General features: G+C 39.1%; 1 protein-coding gene across 2 annotated transcripts in view; it reads right to left on the bottom strand.

Annotated features, from left to right (window-relative positions):
• The window catches only part of KBTBD3 (kelch repeat and BTB domain containing 3), a 37,594-nt gene that overhangs the window by 6,241 nt on the left and 12,001 nt on the right, over positions 1-19,352 (bottom strand). Inside the window, exons 1-2 of one of the 2 annotated variants that reach the window (XM_049614143.1) lie at positions 8,274-8,538; positions 4,435-4,679 (exon numbers count right to left, since the gene is read on the bottom strand). In XM_049614143.1, the coding sequence (XP_049470100.1) occupies positions 4,435-4,655 (221 nt within the window). In that variant the 5' untranslated portion in view covers positions 4,656-4,679; positions 8,274-8,538. Of the gene's footprint in view, positions 1-4,434; positions 4,680-8,273; positions 8,539-19,352 lie in introns of those variants that run through there. The other variant, XM_049614138.1, reaches the window with a different exon arrangement.

The raw sequence follows: 19,352 nt of genomic DNA, 5'->3' as shown, positions 1-19,352 counted from the left end.
CAGAAAAAAAGAGAACACAGGAGAAAAGGAAAACAGGAGTATTTGATTCCGCGGTACTTTTCAAGGTTACCTTAAAGACGTGTCCTTTACCCTCAGGTTGATAGAATGTTTCACAAATCTCAGGTTTATAGTTATGCAATATATTTTTAAACCATCTTAATAAATTATTTGAATATCTAGAACAGTTACATACCATATCATTTATCTTTAAAACCCACGGACCACGTAGCTACCACATTGCAGAATACGTACGTTATAGCTGCGGTACAGCATTTACTCCAAAGAAGGCTATATATAAAAAGATTCATATTTTGCAAACCAATTTCAATGCTATTAAATATCATTCATAAAATTAGGGTAAGGTCTCTCTGATGGCTGAATTTCTCTTTTTATGAGTTAATTAGTATCAGCTCTGCAGGTGATAAGTACAGATATTTAAAATAGATAGTGCTTCTGGGCTTAGGACTTAAAAGTATCTTTCAAATGAATTTTCAGTTTGGCAGCAGTGACACACGTGGAAGATGGGATACAGTGAGGTATCAGATGTCTCTAACGAGTCTGCCTGTGTGAAAAATCCACCAAACATGTCAAAAGAGACACGTTTTATACAGCACTTTAGGGAGAAAAGGGAATGTGATGTCATAAAGCTAAATGCCAAACCAAAAGGCTCAAAGTAAGTTTGTGAAGAAATAACCACTGAGAGATGGAGGGGAGGGTCCTCAGATTTGAATAATCAGACCAGCCCAAGAGTTCTTCTGAGTTGTAATTTTTCCCCACCTGGCAGAGGTGATAGAGTCTGAGGAAGTGGGAACTTTCGGGACTCAGTTTAAGCTAAAATATAAATTATGTGGAAATGGTTGGGCAGGAGACTACGACGTATGTATTTTACTATTGGTTTTGGTAAGACCAATCTGGCCACCCATTCCTATGTTAGTTAACATCATATCCAGAATCATTCACTTTTACACAGACTCGCTATGGCGGTTGTTGGTAGCACAGTGAGTGGAGGTCGAGATTCAAGAGAAAGAGCTAAAACAAAGAAGCAAGGACTTCCAGTAGTTGGACACTCAGTAGGAGTGGAGATTGACTGGTTTGGGTTCTGGTATAATACTGGTTTGTGTCTGCACCGAATTGTCCAGGATACCTCCGTGAGCAGTGCTCCTCGGTGCTCAAGTACTCTGGGGGGAATACAATTTAGTTTTTTGGCTTTTTTTTAATGTTTATTTATTTTGAGAGAGAAAGAAAGCACAAGCAGGCTCCGCGCTGTCAGCGCAAAGCCCGATGTGGGGCTTGAACTCGTGAGCTGTGCGATCATGACCTGAGCCAAAACCAAGAGCCAGACACTTAACTGACTGAGCCCCCCAGGTGCCCCTAAACCAAATTAGTTTTTAGAGTCCACTCTAGAGGGTAATGAAAGCTGTTTAAGAAGCACTAGTATTATCCAAATGAAAAATCTGAGGAGACTTCCAAATATGGAACACCCCTTAGGAAAAGGAAGGACAACAAAACACCTTCCCACTGGGCTGTTCTAATACACAAAAAAATACGGTTACAAAAACTATACACATTATACACTATTTCAATAACGTAGATCAAGTCAGAAATGTTAAACTGTGATGATAATTACATTGACTTATGAGGACACAGATAATCAGGTTAGGGTAATAGTGAGAGCCTGGCCTCTAGAATCTGGCTGCCTGGGTGGGTATCTGGCCTATGTCACTAATTAGCTGTGTGACCTCGGTTGGGGGGGGGGGGCACTTCTTAACTGTGCTGCAAATTCTTCATCTGAAAATGGGTACACATATATCTACTTTGCTGAGTTGAGGAGGAATGAGTTAATCAATGCAAAGTATTAGCTATTATTATCATTTTTAGAAAATATTTCCTATCAGATCCTGTGTATTTTCTTTGAGAAGACATATGTAAGATCATCTTTCCATACTTCATCAGCTTGAAAGTTTCCAGTTAACATCGATCTCAAATTTACCATAATCATAAAGTGGCTGTACAGTATGTGTGATTCTTTTTCAGTCTTCTCTCCATGGCTTTACATCTCATTCAAAAACTTTAATTTTCTAAAATCATTATAAAGTGCATTTATCATGCATTATGCACTTTCCTGCTATTTCGTATTTTTCCTCCCAATATCCAGTAAATTTGATCATAACACAAATATTATGAATTAGTGGCCTTATCATATAAGGATGTAAATTATAGAATTTCAGTCTAAATTTGCAAATAGTTTTATATGAACTTTAGTAAACTCACAGTAAATTTAGTATTCCTTTAAATTAGTATTCCTTTAGTAAAATGCTATATATAATAAATATAATACTATATATAATATATATCTAATTTAGGTCATTATAAAACTGCCATTTGTGCTACTTCAAAGCAGGGAGAAAAATTTTAAAATATATTGTTCTTGTTCTGTTTTCACAGCAGTTTTTTTTTTTTAAATTTAAAGTAGATCCATAAAAGCTAGGAGTACCTGAAAATATTGTGGCCAAAAATTAGGTGCAGATACATTTAATTAATAAATAATTTCTGGGGCACCTGGGTGGCTTAGTCGGTTGAGTGTCCGACTTTGGCTCAGGTCATGATCTCACGGTTCGTGGGTTCAAGCCCCGCGTAGGGCTCTGTGCTGACAGCTCAGAGCCTGGAGCCTGCTTCATTCTGTGTCTCCCTCTCTCTCTGCCCCTAACCCACTCGCATTCTGTCTCTGTCTCTCAAAAATAAATAAACATTAAAAAAAAATTATTTCTCCATGAAGAGTAGAGGACTTCCAATTGAAATGCTTACATAAACTTATTTTGTTAACAAGAAAACACTGTAGGGAAATCAACTTGTGTGTTTACCAGAGTTTTTCCATTTTTGCTAGGTTTGGAAACAGTAATAATAATAATAATAATAATAATAATAATAATATGTTGAATATAGTGGGCACGGTCCTAATCATTACATATACATTATTTAAGTCTCATCATGACTCTGTGAATTAGATTCTGTTTTTATGGTCTTAATTTTTACAAATCAGGAACCTGAAGCCTGAAGAGATTAAGTCACTTGCCTAAGGTCATGTCTGATAAGTGGCAGAGCCAGGATTTAGATTGAGGGCATGTGTATTAAGAGGCCAAGTACTTAATCCCTATACCATCACTTCTCATGACGAGGTGGCAGGATGGGGAGGGAGCAGAATGGAGCTACCAGGAAGAAGACCCATGGAATACAAGAGAGCTGGGACACTGGTGGCACCAGGGTGTGGCAGAACACAGGGACATTGAGGGCTCCAGTGGGACTGGGAGAACAGCTGAAGTTACAGGGTCAGAAGCAGACTCCAGTTAGGCCAGAGGCGCTTCCCCAGTGAGCCAGGTGTGGCCCTGGGCCACTGCTCCCACCTCCGGCAGGGGACCCCCCAGGGGCAGGGGCGTATCAGTACACTTTCAGAGGATTCGCTCCAGAGCAGTAGGGGTGAGGTCTAATCAGATGCTGGCAGTAAAACAGGAGTTAAAGTAAGGATTAGTGTATTTACATCTTAAATCTTACTATGTTTTTACCAATTTTATTTACTAGAGATTTAAGGCCTGCTTACTTTGAATACAAATTACTTCCAAAACCGAATATAATGCAAATACCACAACTGGGATGAAGTTTATGGCAGTATGACTGGAGGGCTGGAGGCCAGGATGTCACCAAGAGAGGTCTGTGTGTGACCAAGAGGCCTCGTGGGATGGTATGACCGTGAAACAGCTGCCACCGTAGCAAGGTCATGCATCCAACACTTAACCTTGCAGACTCCACAACCACTGTCACCACAGTGGAATCGTACAGGCTCATGACTAGGACATTCTGTTCAGAACCAAATTCTATTCAGAAGGTTGCCTAGAATCAGAAAAGTTGGGTATTCTCCAGAGATGCTTCTGGAGGTACTTTGCCCCTTTGTCAAACAAAGAGAGGAGAAACTTTGAAATATCTGTATGAGCCCCCCTCTCCCTGGAATAATCCTTGGATACAGTACATGACTAAAATCCATTTTCCTCTCAGCCTCTTTGTTTTCTTTGAACTATACTTCCATATTTTATCCATCCTTTCCTCTTTTTCTAAATGGCACAGTGCAAGAATTCCCCCAAATAAAATGGACTCTGGATCAAAACAAGTTTCTTTTTTCTTTTTTTTTTTTCCCCAGAACATTTCAAAGAACCAGTGTCCAATACAACATTGGGAAATGCTGATCTGGGAAGACATGAGTTTTTAAAAAAGGTAGTCTTAAATTTTTATATTCAAAAATCATTAGTTAATCTAGGTTATAATTAGCTTTTTTTTTTTAAGAATTAAAAATTACCACTGCATGCTCCTGTAGGGGAGAAATTCAGCAGTTATGACAAATAAGTGTAATAACACAAAATCTGAGTCATAGACAAGGTACAGTACCTGAAAAAGTCACTGCATGCTGCTAAGACACAACGATGACATGGGATTGTTTCATCTTTCATGATTATTTTGAAATCATAAAAGACATTTTGTTCTCTAAAATTCTGTAGTACACTTAAGATTTTCTGTCCATGATCTTCAGACACAAGGAAGTTGTTTTTCTTCTCAGATGGAAGTCCATTACATGAGTTTCGTTGGTTGAGATGATATGAATTATCCATAGCCAATTCCAATTGTTCTTAGAACTGGAAATAAAAACAATCACTGATGTAGTAGAGTCCTGATGAAATTTCAGATCCAAAATGTGTTTAATGTCAATTACACAAAAATTCTAAGATCATAATAAACCTGATCTAAACATTTGTTTTCATGAATTTCTTTTGAACTTTTATAAATATTGAGCTCACTAGAAAATGAAAGACTATATTAAATTGAGGGATAAAGTTCAAGCCATATAATTGTGTCAAATAGCACCATTTATAATTTATATATATAGCTCATATAGGATCTCCCCACATGACTAGTTTTGTTACACATAAGAGGTATTATTTTATAGTAGCCATCACATGGGTATATACCCAACACATCCCTCTGCCCTCCCATCCCTTTTCTTCTGGTAGCATAGCTGATGTTAAAGTATCGATCTTGAAGCATAGCCTTCTGGGGTTCAACTTTCAAGACAGAAATAATTGAAAAAGATCAGTGTTACACTGTGTTAACTAGTTAGGGCCTTTAGAAAGGAACAAAAAGGCAAGCATTGATACATGTTGGCCTGTTTGGATACCTTTTCTTTTTGTTGTCTGATTGCTATGACTAGGACTTCCAGCACTATGTTGAATCAAAGCGGTGAGAGGGAACAACCTTGTCCTGTTCCTGACCTCAGAGGAAAAGCTCTTAGTTTTTCCCCATTGAGGATGATGTCAGTCAGCTGTGAGGTTTTCATAGATGGGTTTTATGTTGAGGTATGTTCCCTCTAACCCTATTTTGTTGAGGGGTTTTTATCAAGAATGGATGTTGAACTTCATCAAATGCTTTTTCTCCTTCTACTAAAATGATCCGATGGTTCTAATGCTTGCTTTTATTAATGTGGTGGGTCATGTTGATTGCTTTGTGAATATTGAACCACCCCAGCAGTCCAGGAATAAATCCCACTTGATTGTGGTGAATGATTTGTTTCAATGTATTGTTGGATTCCAGTTGCTAGTATTTTACTTAGAATTTTTGCATCCATGTTCATCAGGGATATTGACTGTAGTTCCCTTTTTTAGTGGAATCTTTATCTGGTTTTGATATCAGGGTGATGGTGGCCTAAAAAAATGAATTTGGAAGTTTTCCTTCCATTATATTTTTTGGCAAAGTTTAAGAATATTAACTCCTCTTTAAATGTTCGGTGGAATTCACCTGTGAAGCCATCTGGTCCCGGACTTATGTTTGTTGAGAGGTTTGTGATTTTGGACTCAATTTCCTTGCTGGTTATTGGTCTTTCAAATTTTCTATTTCCTCCTGTTTCAGTTTTGGTAGTTTCTATGTTTCTAGGTATTTACCCATTTCTTCTACATTGTCTAATTTGTTGGCTGTTTTTTAGAATATTTTCTTATGATTGTATTTCCACGGTGTTGGTTGTTATTTCTCCTTCATCATTTGTCATTTTATTTAGTTCTTTCTCTCTCTCTCTCTCTTTTTTTTAACCAAGTTGGCCTATTTGAAAGCAGGACAGAAAACAGTATAACTTCACTAAAAAAGGCCTTTTAAACATGCGATCAGAAATCTAAGACAGTTGAAGGCCAGAAAACTGTGACTTTGCCAAACTGCAGATTCAATTCTATGCAAACATGTTCACCCACCAAAAAGCAAGTAAGTGGGAAACAGGTACTCTACCCGTTCAGAGAAACTTGTCTAGTAGCAAACTAGAAATGATCCCTGAGTCTTCAGAAAGGAAAAGAAGCCTGAAAACTAGGGAGCCAAAGAAATAGGGAACATTGATTCCCTTCGTATGTTTTTATCCCAGTCATCTAGTGCTTTGCAAATCATCCTAAACTTAGTGGCTTAAGACAACGGTTTATTGTATCTCATGGTTCTGTGGGTTTTGCTGGAGCTTCTTGCTCTGGGACTTTCATATACCTAGAGTCAGATGGGAGCTCTGGCTGAGGTCATCTGAAGGCCTGACTGGGCTACACGTCCAACATGCTTCCTTCCTTCCCATTCTGGATGCTTCAAATGAGATGGCTAGAACAGACGGTGTCTGTCTATGTGCACTCTGTCCATGTGGCCAGCCTATACTCCCTCATAGCATGGTAGTGTCACGGTGGCTGGGTTCTCCCAGAGAAAGCGTTTCAGGCCCGGGTGGGAGCTATATACCCAGTGGTCCTACAACATCAATTAAAGCTCTAGGACTGAGCCATCTACTGCTCTCTTGTCCAATATAGTAACCATGAGCCATGTATCACTATTTAAACGTAAATTACCTAAAATTAAATTAAAAATGTAGTTGCTGTAGCCATTATTTTAAGTAATCAGTAGCCATATGTAGTGATGGTTACTTTTACGTGTCAACACATCTGGGCCATGGGGTGTCCAGATATGTGGCTAAGTAGTGTTTGTGGGTGTGTCCGTGGGGGTGTTTCTGGAGAAGATTAACATTTGAATTGGGAGAGTAAGTAAAGCAGGCTGCCCTGCCCTCCCCCCCCACCCCGTAATGTGAATGGGACTCATCCAGTCCATCCCAGAATAGAACAAAAGGCCAAGAAGGAATTCTGTCTGTCTGCCTGGATGTCAAGGAGTTGGAGCTTCAGGCTTCTGCTCTGAACTGAGGCATGGATGGTAACGGTGCTGTCGACTCTCCTGCGCCTCCAGCTTGCGGGCCGCAGATCTTGGGATTTCTCCCACTCAGTGATCATGGAAACCAACTTCTTATAGCAGATCTGTCCGTCTGTGTCTCCACCTGGTTTCCCTCGAGAACTCCATCAACACTTGTGGCTGTTCTGTTGTACAGCAGAAATGCACAATATTTTCCTTATCACGGAAGTTCAGTTGGATGGCTTCTGTAGTATATGAAGGAAGAACAGTGTGTGCACATGCATGAGAGAGCATGTGCGTGTACAAGTGGGGGAGCAATAGGATGGAATTGGCAGTATTATTGGAGAAGTAAGTTACCTGCAGTAATTCAGTGAGCAGTGTTCTAAAGTAGTTGTAAGTAGGGAGACATACTAAGTGTGGGTGTCAGGAAGGGAGAGAGATAATTAGAGGTTTGGGGTCAGTTCTGAAGAAAAGGCAGGCAGAAAACAGTTGTGTTGGTCAGAGGTCTCTAGAGAAACAGAGCCAGTGAACCCACAGGTTACAAGCCTGTTGGTTTTGTGTAGACACACGTGCACACACATGCTGGTACTTGTGTGTCTATAAAAAATAAGGACTTGGCTCGCAAAATTATAGAGGTTCCAGGATCTGTGGGTGGCACGCTGGAGACCCAGGGCAGCTGGTGGTGTAAGCTCCAGTCTGAAAGCTGGGCAGCCTGGAGAGCTGGGGACAGCTGACTTTTTCAGTTTGAGTCCAAAGGCAGCAATGGTTGTCTCAACTCAGCACTCGGGTAAGGTTCGTCTTACTCAGCAATTTGTCCTATCCAAGTCTTCTACTGATTGGATGAGGCCCACCCTCATGAGGAAGGACAACCTGCTTCTCCCAGTCTGTCTGTCCAAGTGTTAACTTCATCTGGAAGCTCACTCAACAGAAACACCCACAATAATATCTGACCAAATGTCTGGGCACCCTCTGGCCCCGTTAAGTTGATATAGTAATTAATCATCACAACACTACAAATCTTAACAATGTTAACAATATCTGACCTTAGATGGAAAAGAACATATAACCCAAGTTAGAGTGGGGTGCACAGAGAACTGTGTAGGGCTGCCACCCCAGGAGTAATTCTTCACCTCGCAAGGCATGCCTCTTAAGCCACTTGTAAAACTCTGTTATTAAAATTCTGGATGTTTTTTCGTCCTTTTCTAAGAACTATAAAGTCATCCATTTTCCCAGGGCTGCGATATAATGTGAGCAGTAGGATGAACAGGCTTCAGAATTGGAGAGATGAGCTCCGTGCTGCTTCAGCACTTGACTTGTGAAATATCTGAGGCCAGGAACTTCTGGTCTTTGATTCTCATTTTTTCCTTCTGTAAAATAGGGACAAACTGTACCTGTCAGTCGTTGTACTGTTGAGAAGAGTAAAGATAATACATACTTGAGCAGTTAGTATATGCTAGATAAGTGGAATTTGGTACTTACTTTCTACCAAAAATTTAACACAACAGCCAAGGAAATCCCTTAATTGACATTAATCAGGAGGTTTACATTCCTCATGTGGTGGGGAGAAGAGTGAGAGAGGCAGCTTTCTAGTAATTGCTAAGCTGAAGAGAAGAGTTGAGCACAAGTGCTGTCACTGTAAGAGTTTCTCTGAGGTGCCAGATCAGTGGACAGAAGACATAACCCTGCTTGAGACTTGAGCCAGCCTCTCCTACTGCCTCCGTGACACCGGAGGGAGAGGCCAAGGAGTGCGTCCACTACATAAAAGAGTACACGGGGCAGAGAAGCAGGCATGGTCTATATAAGAGAGACAGACGTGACTTAATGCTGTGCAAAGGGTCAAAGCATCTTCTCAGCCACACAGTGAGGCCAAGGGGTATCTCCTGGTCTGTTTCTCACGTCTAGCAGTGGGCTGGTGCATCAGTGATCTGTAACAGCAATGCAGGGTCTCTGCTCGTCCTGCCTCAGAGAGCCACAGAATTGGTTGGGAGATGCAGTCCACATCGCCTAGACACCCCCTGGAACTGCTCTCAATTCTCCTCCATTTAAAGGTATGTATTTAAATCTCTCTGACGGAGGAAGTTAGATGCTGAAGATTGAAATACACATTCATCTGCTATAATCTTAGATTCTTCTTGGGTTGTAAAAGTTCTTTCAAAGTTTAGGATGATAGGTGTTGACAAGGCTGTGTGATCCACATGGGATAATGTAAAGCAGAGATTGCTACCCTGACCTTCCAGCCGTCTAGTGAGGGGGAGATGGAGGGAAGGAGGTGGGTAGATACTGAACACAACACTTTCATTCTGCATGTGATTACGTACATGTGCGTGTGTATCTATACATACAATTAACTTTAAAATATATTTTTAGGGGCATTAAAAAATACCTCTGTTTTCCAATTCTTTAATGTGGCCATGATTACCACTGGAAACTACCAAAGTTTAAGTAATATGCTGATTCCCCCCCCCCCCCCCCCGCCAAGCTCTGTTCGTTATATGTTTCCATTGAGATGAAGAGCTTCTCTACTGCCCAAGCCAGACACTCAGAAATCCTCCTCCACTAACCATATCTATTTTAAAACCACCACCTTTTCTCCACCCCGCTGCCGTTCTTCAGGATGAATGCCTCACTGTTCTCACTTGAACTGCTGCAGTGCCTCCACTCGGATCTTGCCTCCTCTGTGCAGTTTTATTGAATACCCTCGGGGCTTCAAACCCATGTGGGCATTGGGCATATGAAGATAAATGGGCCACAGGATCCCTGCTCTTGCAGGCCTCCAGGCCAGTTGGAAAGAAAGAAGTAACAAATGTGATAAGCGTCAAAACTGACATGGGAAGAGTATCAAGGAGGCAGGAAGGACAATCTCAGACTTGCTCTCAGGGAGGAGGAGGACAAAGCAGAGGGGAGAGGATGAAGGAAGACATTCTGATGGATGCGGTACTGGAGCTGTTAAAGAAAAAACGAAGGATGGTTACCGAAGAAGGTGAGGAAGGCACTTCCAAGAGAAAAAAATGGTAAGTGCAGAGATAGGGATGACAGAGTTATCACAGCCCCTTGGAGAGACACCATGTTGAGGACCAGAGATGGGGCAGATAAAGCTGAAATAGTAAACGGCCTGGCTCCTGCGGTCTTGCTACCGTGCAAGGGGCCTGGGTTTCATTCTAGAGGTAATGAGGAATATTTAGAAGGACTTTAAATAGGAGAGGAATTGCACCATTGGATTTATATTTTAGAAACATCATTCTGCTAGGAATACAGCAGTGAGTAACCACGATGTGGCTCCTGTTCTCACTGCACTTACCGTCGAAGGTAGCATTCCCTGGTATGAGTAATACCAATCAAAAAAAATCCAAACGTTGTTTTTTTATTGGATAAGAAATTTTTGTTTTTGTTAAGCCACTGAGATGTGTCTATTACAACAAATAGGATTATTTTAATTAATGCATATTAATTCTAATCCCAGCAACTCAAGTATATTTATTAATCTAAATATCTGTTGATTCTTTTGTGTTTTCTGCATAAAAAACTACATCATTTGTAGCCAATGGGGCTTGTTTGTTCTCTTTCCTGTTTTTTTACAGGCATTATTTCTTTTTCTTTTACTACAGAAGTAGCTAGGATCTCCTGTACAATGTTTAATTAAGGCAACAACGGTTTGTAATACTTTTTAATAAACATACGTGTGTATATATAATTTATATGTAATTTTTTATAGCTAATTATACATATATAAGGAACTTGTAACTTGTGTTAGATTAAATCAATCATTGAGGATCATAATTCATGGATAAAAAGTGAGCCCAATGATATAGTATACAGTAATTTTTATTTCTATGACTAGTAATATAAGTAACACTACTTAGTGGAAACTTTCAAGTATCAAACTAATACATTAGCATTATGCATAGGCATTCATTTTGGTAAAGTGGTTAAAAGTTAAAGGCTGCCATGGTTACTTCATATAGAATGGCTTCATACAGAAGCTGAAATTTTCTATTTTCTTAACTTGGTTTGAGCACATTTATATATGTAGACTTTATTTAATCATAATAATTATAAGTGCTATTGAAGAGAAAGGGTGTTGGAAAGTTTATGAAAGCGATAGGGGAACTCAATCCACAAGATAAGTAAAGCCACTGAAATGGATACAAATCAATCAAGAAAAATAAGTAGAATCAGTAGAGAAAGAGGGCTGAGAATGGAACTCCAATGATAACTAACCCTAAGGGAAAGACCATTTAGTTGAAAAGAATTATTCATGTAGCACCTGCTACCTGCCAGGTGACAGTCTAGATGAACTGGAGATATAGTTGAAAGTACAATTTGTGGAAGACACAAGGTGAGGAAGTTCTACAGCTAAGGAAAAACTCACAAAGAGCAGGGACAGAAATGGAGGAAAATTAGGAGTGGTGATGGAAAGCACAGGAAGAGAATTTCACGTAGGAAGTAGTTAGATCATCCAAAGCTGAGAAAGGTTAGGCAAGGTAAGGACTGAAAAGACAATGTTGATCATTCAGGGGTGGGGTGAGGAGAGGTCAGATTATAGTAGTTTTAAGAGGGAATACTGGACACAAATCTGTATAAATTATTTTTTAAAGAAGTTCAGTGAGGTAAGGACTAGAGGAGTAGGTGGATTCTAGGAAATTCTGTTGTCTTTTGTTTGAGATGGGAGAAATACACTGAGGAGAGAGTGGCAACATGGGGACAATCGAGATAAATGATGACAACAATCTACGTTCGGCACCTACATCCATACCACAAAGCACATCTTTCCGGACCTTTAAACCAGTACATCAAAGAACAATACTATATGGTGAAACTTCCATTTCTGTTAACAGGTAAACATTGATAGGCAAGTAAATGGTTAGAGACTCTTAACTTTTATAGTTATTTAGTGATATAACAAGCCTGAAGGTACTAGAATTTATAATAAGTAATTTATATAGTTATTTCATTCAGCGTTTATAATTTAACTTTGGTAATAATGACTGTTTACAAAATGGGAAGTTGAGGCTCAAGATTGAATGATGAGCATAAAGATGTAAAACCAGTAGAAACCTGCTTAACTCAAAGTTTATACTCTTTTCAATGCTCTTCTGGCCATAGGTATTAATATTAAATGAAAGCATAGAGTCCTTTTCATGTGCATAAGATCCAACCATAAATGTACTGGCCAAAAAAGTTACCATGGCAGTTTAACATCATCCTGAATAAGAAAGATATACAGGATAATAAAAATAGCTAACATTTATAGAGCCAGTACTTTGTGTCAGGTGCTGATCCCTGGGTTTCACACAGTATTTAATTTAATTGTTATAAATATTACTCCTATAAAAACAGGCTTTGTCTTCCAGTAAGGTGGAGTAGACATGCTTGGCACTATTTCTGCTGCTAAAAATGACTGAGAACCCTGGACACATATAAAAATATATATCATAAACCTATGCAGATGGTGAAAGGTGGAGAGAAATAGGCAGACTGGCTAGTGAACGTGGGACCCAAGAACAATACAGTGGTGAGTTCCTTGGGCTTTATTTTTGCCTAAGATATCCCAGATACTGAACAAGTGGACAACACGAACACGACTGGGCGGGCACGTGCATAAAGAGCTCCGAGAGAAACCTGATCTCTTTAGCCATAGGACCAGGGGCAGGAGCAACCTAGTAAGAAGAGTTTTGACAAACATGATGGAAAAACTGACTATCTACAGGCACTCACATCAGCAAAAGTGGAATGGAGAGCCTAGCATCCCACCCCTCCCAGGATGTAATGAGATGCGTCAACTCTCCTCTTCCTATCCATGGGAAGGCAGAGTGGGTAGCCAGTCCAGGGGTAGCAGGTGTCCACCACTTCCCCTCCACCATCAGTGGAGGTCATGTGACACATGGGATCTTGGATTCTACCCCTACCTGGAAGTAAAATGGCATTCCTCCCTGTCCTTCCTGGGGTGGAGCCAGAGGCCCACTGAAGATGTAGGACTTTTCACTGCCAGGGGATGTGCCCCTCCCTCTCTCAGCCAAAGTGGTATCAGAGGATGCAAAGAGGGGAGCCTGAACTCGCAACTCCATCCAGCAGTAAAAAGAGCCCTTCCTATCCCAGATGTCCAAGAGGTGAGGTGGAAAATCTGGACTTCTATCCCAACACAGCAGTAATGAGCTGGTGGCCTTAACAGAGCAGTGTCAGAAAAGACCCACCAAAATACAAGATATAAATAGGATCTAGAGTCTTATTATGAAATATCCAGTATATCCCCAAACCAGGAATATATCAAGTTGAAAGAGAGAAGAATCAACAGACACCGACACAGGACACAGATGTCAGAATTATCTATCAGGAATTTTAAAGCAGCCTTTACAGAGATGCCTCAGTGAGCAATTACATAGTCTGTGTGATTTCAGTTCTTTTAAGTCTTTTGAGGTTTGTCCTGTGGGTTAGGATACAGTTACTCTTGCTGTATGTTCCATGGCACTTGAAAATAATGTGGGTTCTTTTGTTAGGTGGAGTATTCTATAAATGCTGATTAGATTATATTCGTTAATGGTGTTGAGTTCTTCTGTGTCACTTCTGACTGTCTTCGTGTCCTATTGAGAGAGAAGTATTAATGTCTCCAGCTGTAAAAGTAAATGTGTCTATTTTTCTTATTAGTTCTATCAGTTTTTGCTTCAGATATTTTGCAGCTCTCTTGTTTGGTACATAGACAATTAGGTTTGCTATGTCTTCTGGGTGGATTAACACATAATATTCCTCTCTGTCCCTCATAATTTTCCTTGCTGAAGTCTACTTTATCTGGTATTAATATAACCACAACCGTTTAATTACTGCTTGCATAGTGTATATTTTTTCATCCTTGACTTTCAACCTACTTATATCATTCTATTTGAAATGAATGACTTATAGTAAGTGTATAAAGTTGGATTATTTAAAAAAAAGCCTACCCTGCTAATCTCTATCTTTTAATTGACGTATATAGACCACTTATATTTAGTGCAGTTATTGATACGGTAATACTTAGGGCTGCTTTTTGGTTGGTTGTTTTATGTTTCTCTATTTTTAATTTATCTTTATTCTTTCTGCCTTCCTTTGGGTTACTTGAACCTTTTTAAATTCCATTTTGATTTGGCTATAGTGACTGAGCATATCTCTTTGTATGGACATTTTAGTGGTTGTTCTAAGTATTACATATATATGTGTGTATATGTGTGTATATATACATATGTACACACACACATATATATATTATATATATGGTGTGTATATAGTATATAACAAATACTTGTGTAAACATTTTACCAGTGTCAGTATAAAGTGTATATGCTTTACACTCTTTTACTTCCCTTTACTCTCCCTCATATCCTTATTATATAATTGATTTAAATAACCCTTACATAGACAGTTATAATTTTTGCTTCAACCTCAAGAAACTTCAAAAAGAAGAGCAAAATAAACTCAATGTAGACAGGTTAAAGGAAATGATAAAGAGAAGAAATCTACAAAATTCAAAATAGAAAACTGCAAAGGAAATAAAGAACTTATTCTTTGAAAGGTTTGATAAAATAGACAAACCTCTAGCAAGATTGACAAAGAACAAAAAAGAGAAGACATAAATTACTAATATCAGGAATGCAATAGGGGAATCACTACACACCTTGAAGTTAATCAGAAGGATAAAGAAAGGAATACTAGAAACAACTCGACATGTAATAATTCAGTAGGGCAGATGAAATGGACTAATTCCTCAAAAATCCACACATTACCACAACTCACTCAAGATGAAATATAAAATTTGAACAGCCCTGTAATTTCTTATTAAGGGAATTAAATTCACCAAAAGTTTTTTAAAAGTTAATACCAAATCTATATAATTTCCTCCAGAATACAGAAGAGGAGGGTACACTTCCCAAGTAATTTTATGAAGTCAGTACTAATGTGGTATCCCAGACAAAGACAATACAAAAACAAAGAAAGGGAAAAACAAAACCACAGATCAATATCCCTCATAAATATATAAATTTTTAAAAATCAGGAAAAATAATTCAGCAGTATCTAAAACGAATTATGCACAAGACCAAGACCAAGTAGTTTTATCCCAGGATGTAAGGGTGGTTCAATATTCAAATATCAATTAATGTAATCCAGTGTTGAAGCAAAGCGAAAAAGAAAAATCATGTAACTGTATCAATTGACACAGTAAAATCATTGAGAAATCCCACTTTTATTCACGAGAAAACCTTTCAGCAAAGAACAGAGAAGAACTTCCTCAACTTGATAAAGAATATCTATAAAAAATCTATAGCTAACATTATACTAAATGGTAAGAGACTGAATGCTTTTGCTCTATGATGAAAATGGCAAGTATGTCCACTCTTACCTTTGCTATTCATCATGGTACTGGCAGTCCTTGCCAGCACACTGAGGCAACAAAATTCTACAAGAGGCTTATACATTTGAAAGGAACAAACTGCCTGTATACTTAAAGATGATAAGATTGTCTACATAGAAAATCCCAAGTAACCTACAAAATATACATACATCTAATAAAGGAGTTCAGCAATGCCACAGGATATAGGAGCAACATACAAAATCAATGTTTCTTCTATAAACTAGCAATCAACACATGGAAGCCAAAGTTTAAATTACAATACCATTTACAATAGCAGGAAAGGAAAAGGAAAGGAAAAGAAAGACAAGACTTGGATATAAAATCTACTGAAACGAGTACAAGACTTATACACTGCGACTACAAAATGCTGACAAAAGAAACCAAAGAGGCCTAAATAAATTGACAGATTGTACCATGTTCATAAAGTGGAAAAATCAACATAGTAAATATGTCAATTCTCCTTATACTGATGTGCAGATTTAACACAATTCCCATCAAAATCTCAGTAAGATCTTTTTGTAGACATGGATTATTCTAAAACTTCTATGGAGAGACAAGGAAATGAAAACAGCTAACACAGTTTTGAAAAATAACAGTAATGTTGGAAGAGTCAGTCTACCTGATTTCAATACTTATTATATAGCTTCATTAGTCAAACTGATATTGGAGAAAGACTGACACACAGATCAGTGGAACAGAATATATAATTAATAAACAGCCCCATTCAAGTAAAATCAACCAATTTATGACACAGCTCAAAAGCAATTCAATAGTGTAAAGATAATCTCTTAACAAATAGTGTTGAAGCAAATGAATATTCACAGGCAAAAAAGTGAACCTTGATCTAAATATCACATTTAATACAAAAATTAACTCAAAATGGATCATAGGCTTAAATGTGAAATGTAAAAACTAAAATTTTTAGAATATAGGAGAAAATGTTCATGACAAAGGGTTAGTCAATGAGTTTTAGATCTATGACATTAAAAGCACACTTCACAAAACAGAGAAAAATGTTACTTGAATGTTATCAAAACTGAGTATGTTTCATTTCCTCTGTGAAAGATCCTGTTAAGAGGATGAAAAGATCATTTACAGCCTGGGAGAAAATAGTTGCAAATGAAATTTGATAAAAGATTGATATCTATTAATATAAAGAATTCTCAAAACCCATCAGTAAAAAAACAAACAATTCAATTAAAAAGGGGGCAAAAGATAGGAAGAGGTATTTTACCAAAGAAAATCAAGAGATGAACACATGAAGATATGTTTAATATCATTAATCATGGAAATACAAAATTAAGACCACAATGAAATATCACCCCCATCCATTAGAATGGCTAATAAAAAAATATTGGTAACATCAGATGATTGAGAGGGCACCGAGATACCATATCATTCACATGTTGATAATGGAAACTATTTAGCTGTTTCTTAAGCTAACCACAAGATTGTGACCCCATCTGACCAGGGAACCCAGTGTGTAGTTGTGACTGATTCAAGACCCCGACAACCAGTCCTGCTGGCCTTGGAGCCTGTCCTGCCACCCTGCCTGGCAGAACAGCTAAATCTTAGTCCTGCTCACTGCTGAGTGCAGCCCCCAGCCCAGCTTCACCGAGAAACCTGAGCAGAGCATCTGAGAAACTGAACAGCTCAGCAGCACTTGAGAGGAGCACCTAGCAACATCTCTGCCGGTCCTCAGAGCCCAGCTGGTGAACCCCTCTGGCCAGAGAGCTCAACGTGTTTTGCCTGATTGAAGTCCCTGACTACCAAGCCTAACTGGCTGTGAAGGCTGTCACGTGGCCCAAATGTGAAGCCCTGCCTTGCACTGAATACAGTTTACAGCCCTGCCCAACAAGCAAGCCTAACCAGAGCACCTGGGAAGTTGTATAGCCCAACCTGTAGCCAAGCTTACAGCAGCAGGTGAGCAGAGAGCCAAGCCAGCAGCTCTTTCCACCTTCACAGCAAAGCTGGTAGTAGTGTCTGAGCAAGGAGTTTGGTGAGCAGCTCTCTGCTGGATTCAGGCCCCTGGCCATCAAGCTAAAGGGCTGTGGAGCCTGTTGTACAACTCCACTCAGGCAAGGAAGCACCTTTGCAGCCCTGCCTAACTGTTGAGTGTAGCACCCAGTCGGCCTGAGTAGGAAGTTTAACCAGAGAATCCATGCAGCCACAGAGCCCATCCCACAGCTGCGCATGGGCAGGAAACCAACAGTTTACAGCTGTCAGCACCAAGTCTGACCTCAGGGCTCAGGCAGCCTCCTTGCCCAAATAGAAAGCCCTGATAGCAGGCCCCACTTGACCAAGGATGCTGCCAGCTGACCAGTCCAGAACCAAGGTGAACTGACTGGTGAAAGACTGTCTTTGGAGAAGACCTGTAAAATGTGGAAGAGGAGACTGCTTACTCAAATGTATAGATCCCAACACAAAGAATCAAGGATTATGAAGAATCAGGTAAACAATAACATCACTACATGAAAGTAATAAAGCCCCAATAACTGACCCTAAGGAAATGGGAGCTCTATAAACTGCAAACAATTCAGAATATTCCTCTTAAAGAAGTTAAGTGGACTACAAGAAAACACAAATAACTAAATAATATTAGGGAAATAATGCATGAATAAAATGAGACGTTCAACAAAGAAATCATGAATGAAGGAAGGGAGGAAGGAAGGGCGGAAAAGAAAGAAAGGAATGAGGGGAGGAAGGAAAAAAAGGAAGGAAGGGACGGAGGGGGAGTGAGAGGGAGAGAGGGAAGGAGAAAAGAGAGAGAGAAATTCTAAAGCTGAAGAATTCAGTGACATGAAGAATTCAATGGAGCGCTTCAACAGCAGACTCCATCAAGTAAAAGAATCAGTGAACTATAAAGTAGGGCATTTGAAATTATCCAGTCAGAATAGCAAAAAGAAGAAAGAATTAAAAAGAGTAAAGAAAGCCTGTGGGCCTCAGTGGACACCACTAAAAGAACAATATATGCATTATAAGAATCCCAGGAGAAGAGAATGAAAAAAGGACAGAAATATTTTTAAAACCATAATGGCTGAAAACTTCCCAAACATGAGGAAGGAAATCATGAGGAATGGATATCAGAGTAATGATGCCCAAAGGACCCAAATAGGTTGAACCCCTAAACAGCTACACAGGGAGACATAATTGTCAAAAGTCAAAGACAAAGAATTTTGAAAGCAGCAAGAGTGACATATCACGTACAAGGGACCTCCTCCCCTCCCATAAGACTATGCACAGATTTCTCAGAAAATTTTCAGCCAGGAGAGAATGGGGTGATATATTCAAAATATTGAAGGAGAAACAAAAACTGTCAGCTGACCATAGTATAGCTGGCGAAGCAGTCTTCCAGAAATGAATGAGATGTAAAGAATTTCTCAAACTAAAGGAAGTTCATCATCAATATACTTGACTTATAAGAAATACTAAAGGTAGTTCTCTCTTTTTTTTTTAATGTTTATTTATGTTTGAGAGAGAGAGAGAGAGACAGAGCATGAGTAGGGGAAGCATAGAGAGAGGGAGACAAACTCCAAAGCAGGCTCCAGGCTCCGAGCTGTCAACATAGAGTGCAACGTGGGGCTCGAACCCACGAACCATGAGATCATGACCTGAACTGAAGTTGGATGCTCAACTGATTGAGCCACCCACGTGCCAAATAAAATGATGCTAATTAACATCATAAAAACATATGAATATGTAGAAAACTAATCTCAATTATTTCAATTCATTTACAACTCTAAAT

This window comes from Panthera uncia, chromosome D1 (assembly GCF_023721935.1).
Source record: "Panthera uncia isolate 11264 chromosome D1, Puncia_PCG_1.0, whole genome shotgun sequence".
In the NCBI taxonomy this organism is placed as follows: domain Eukaryota; kingdom Metazoa; phylum Chordata; class Mammalia; order Carnivora; family Felidae; genus Panthera; species Panthera uncia.
This window is presented reverse-complemented; position numbering and strand designations above follow the sequence as displayed.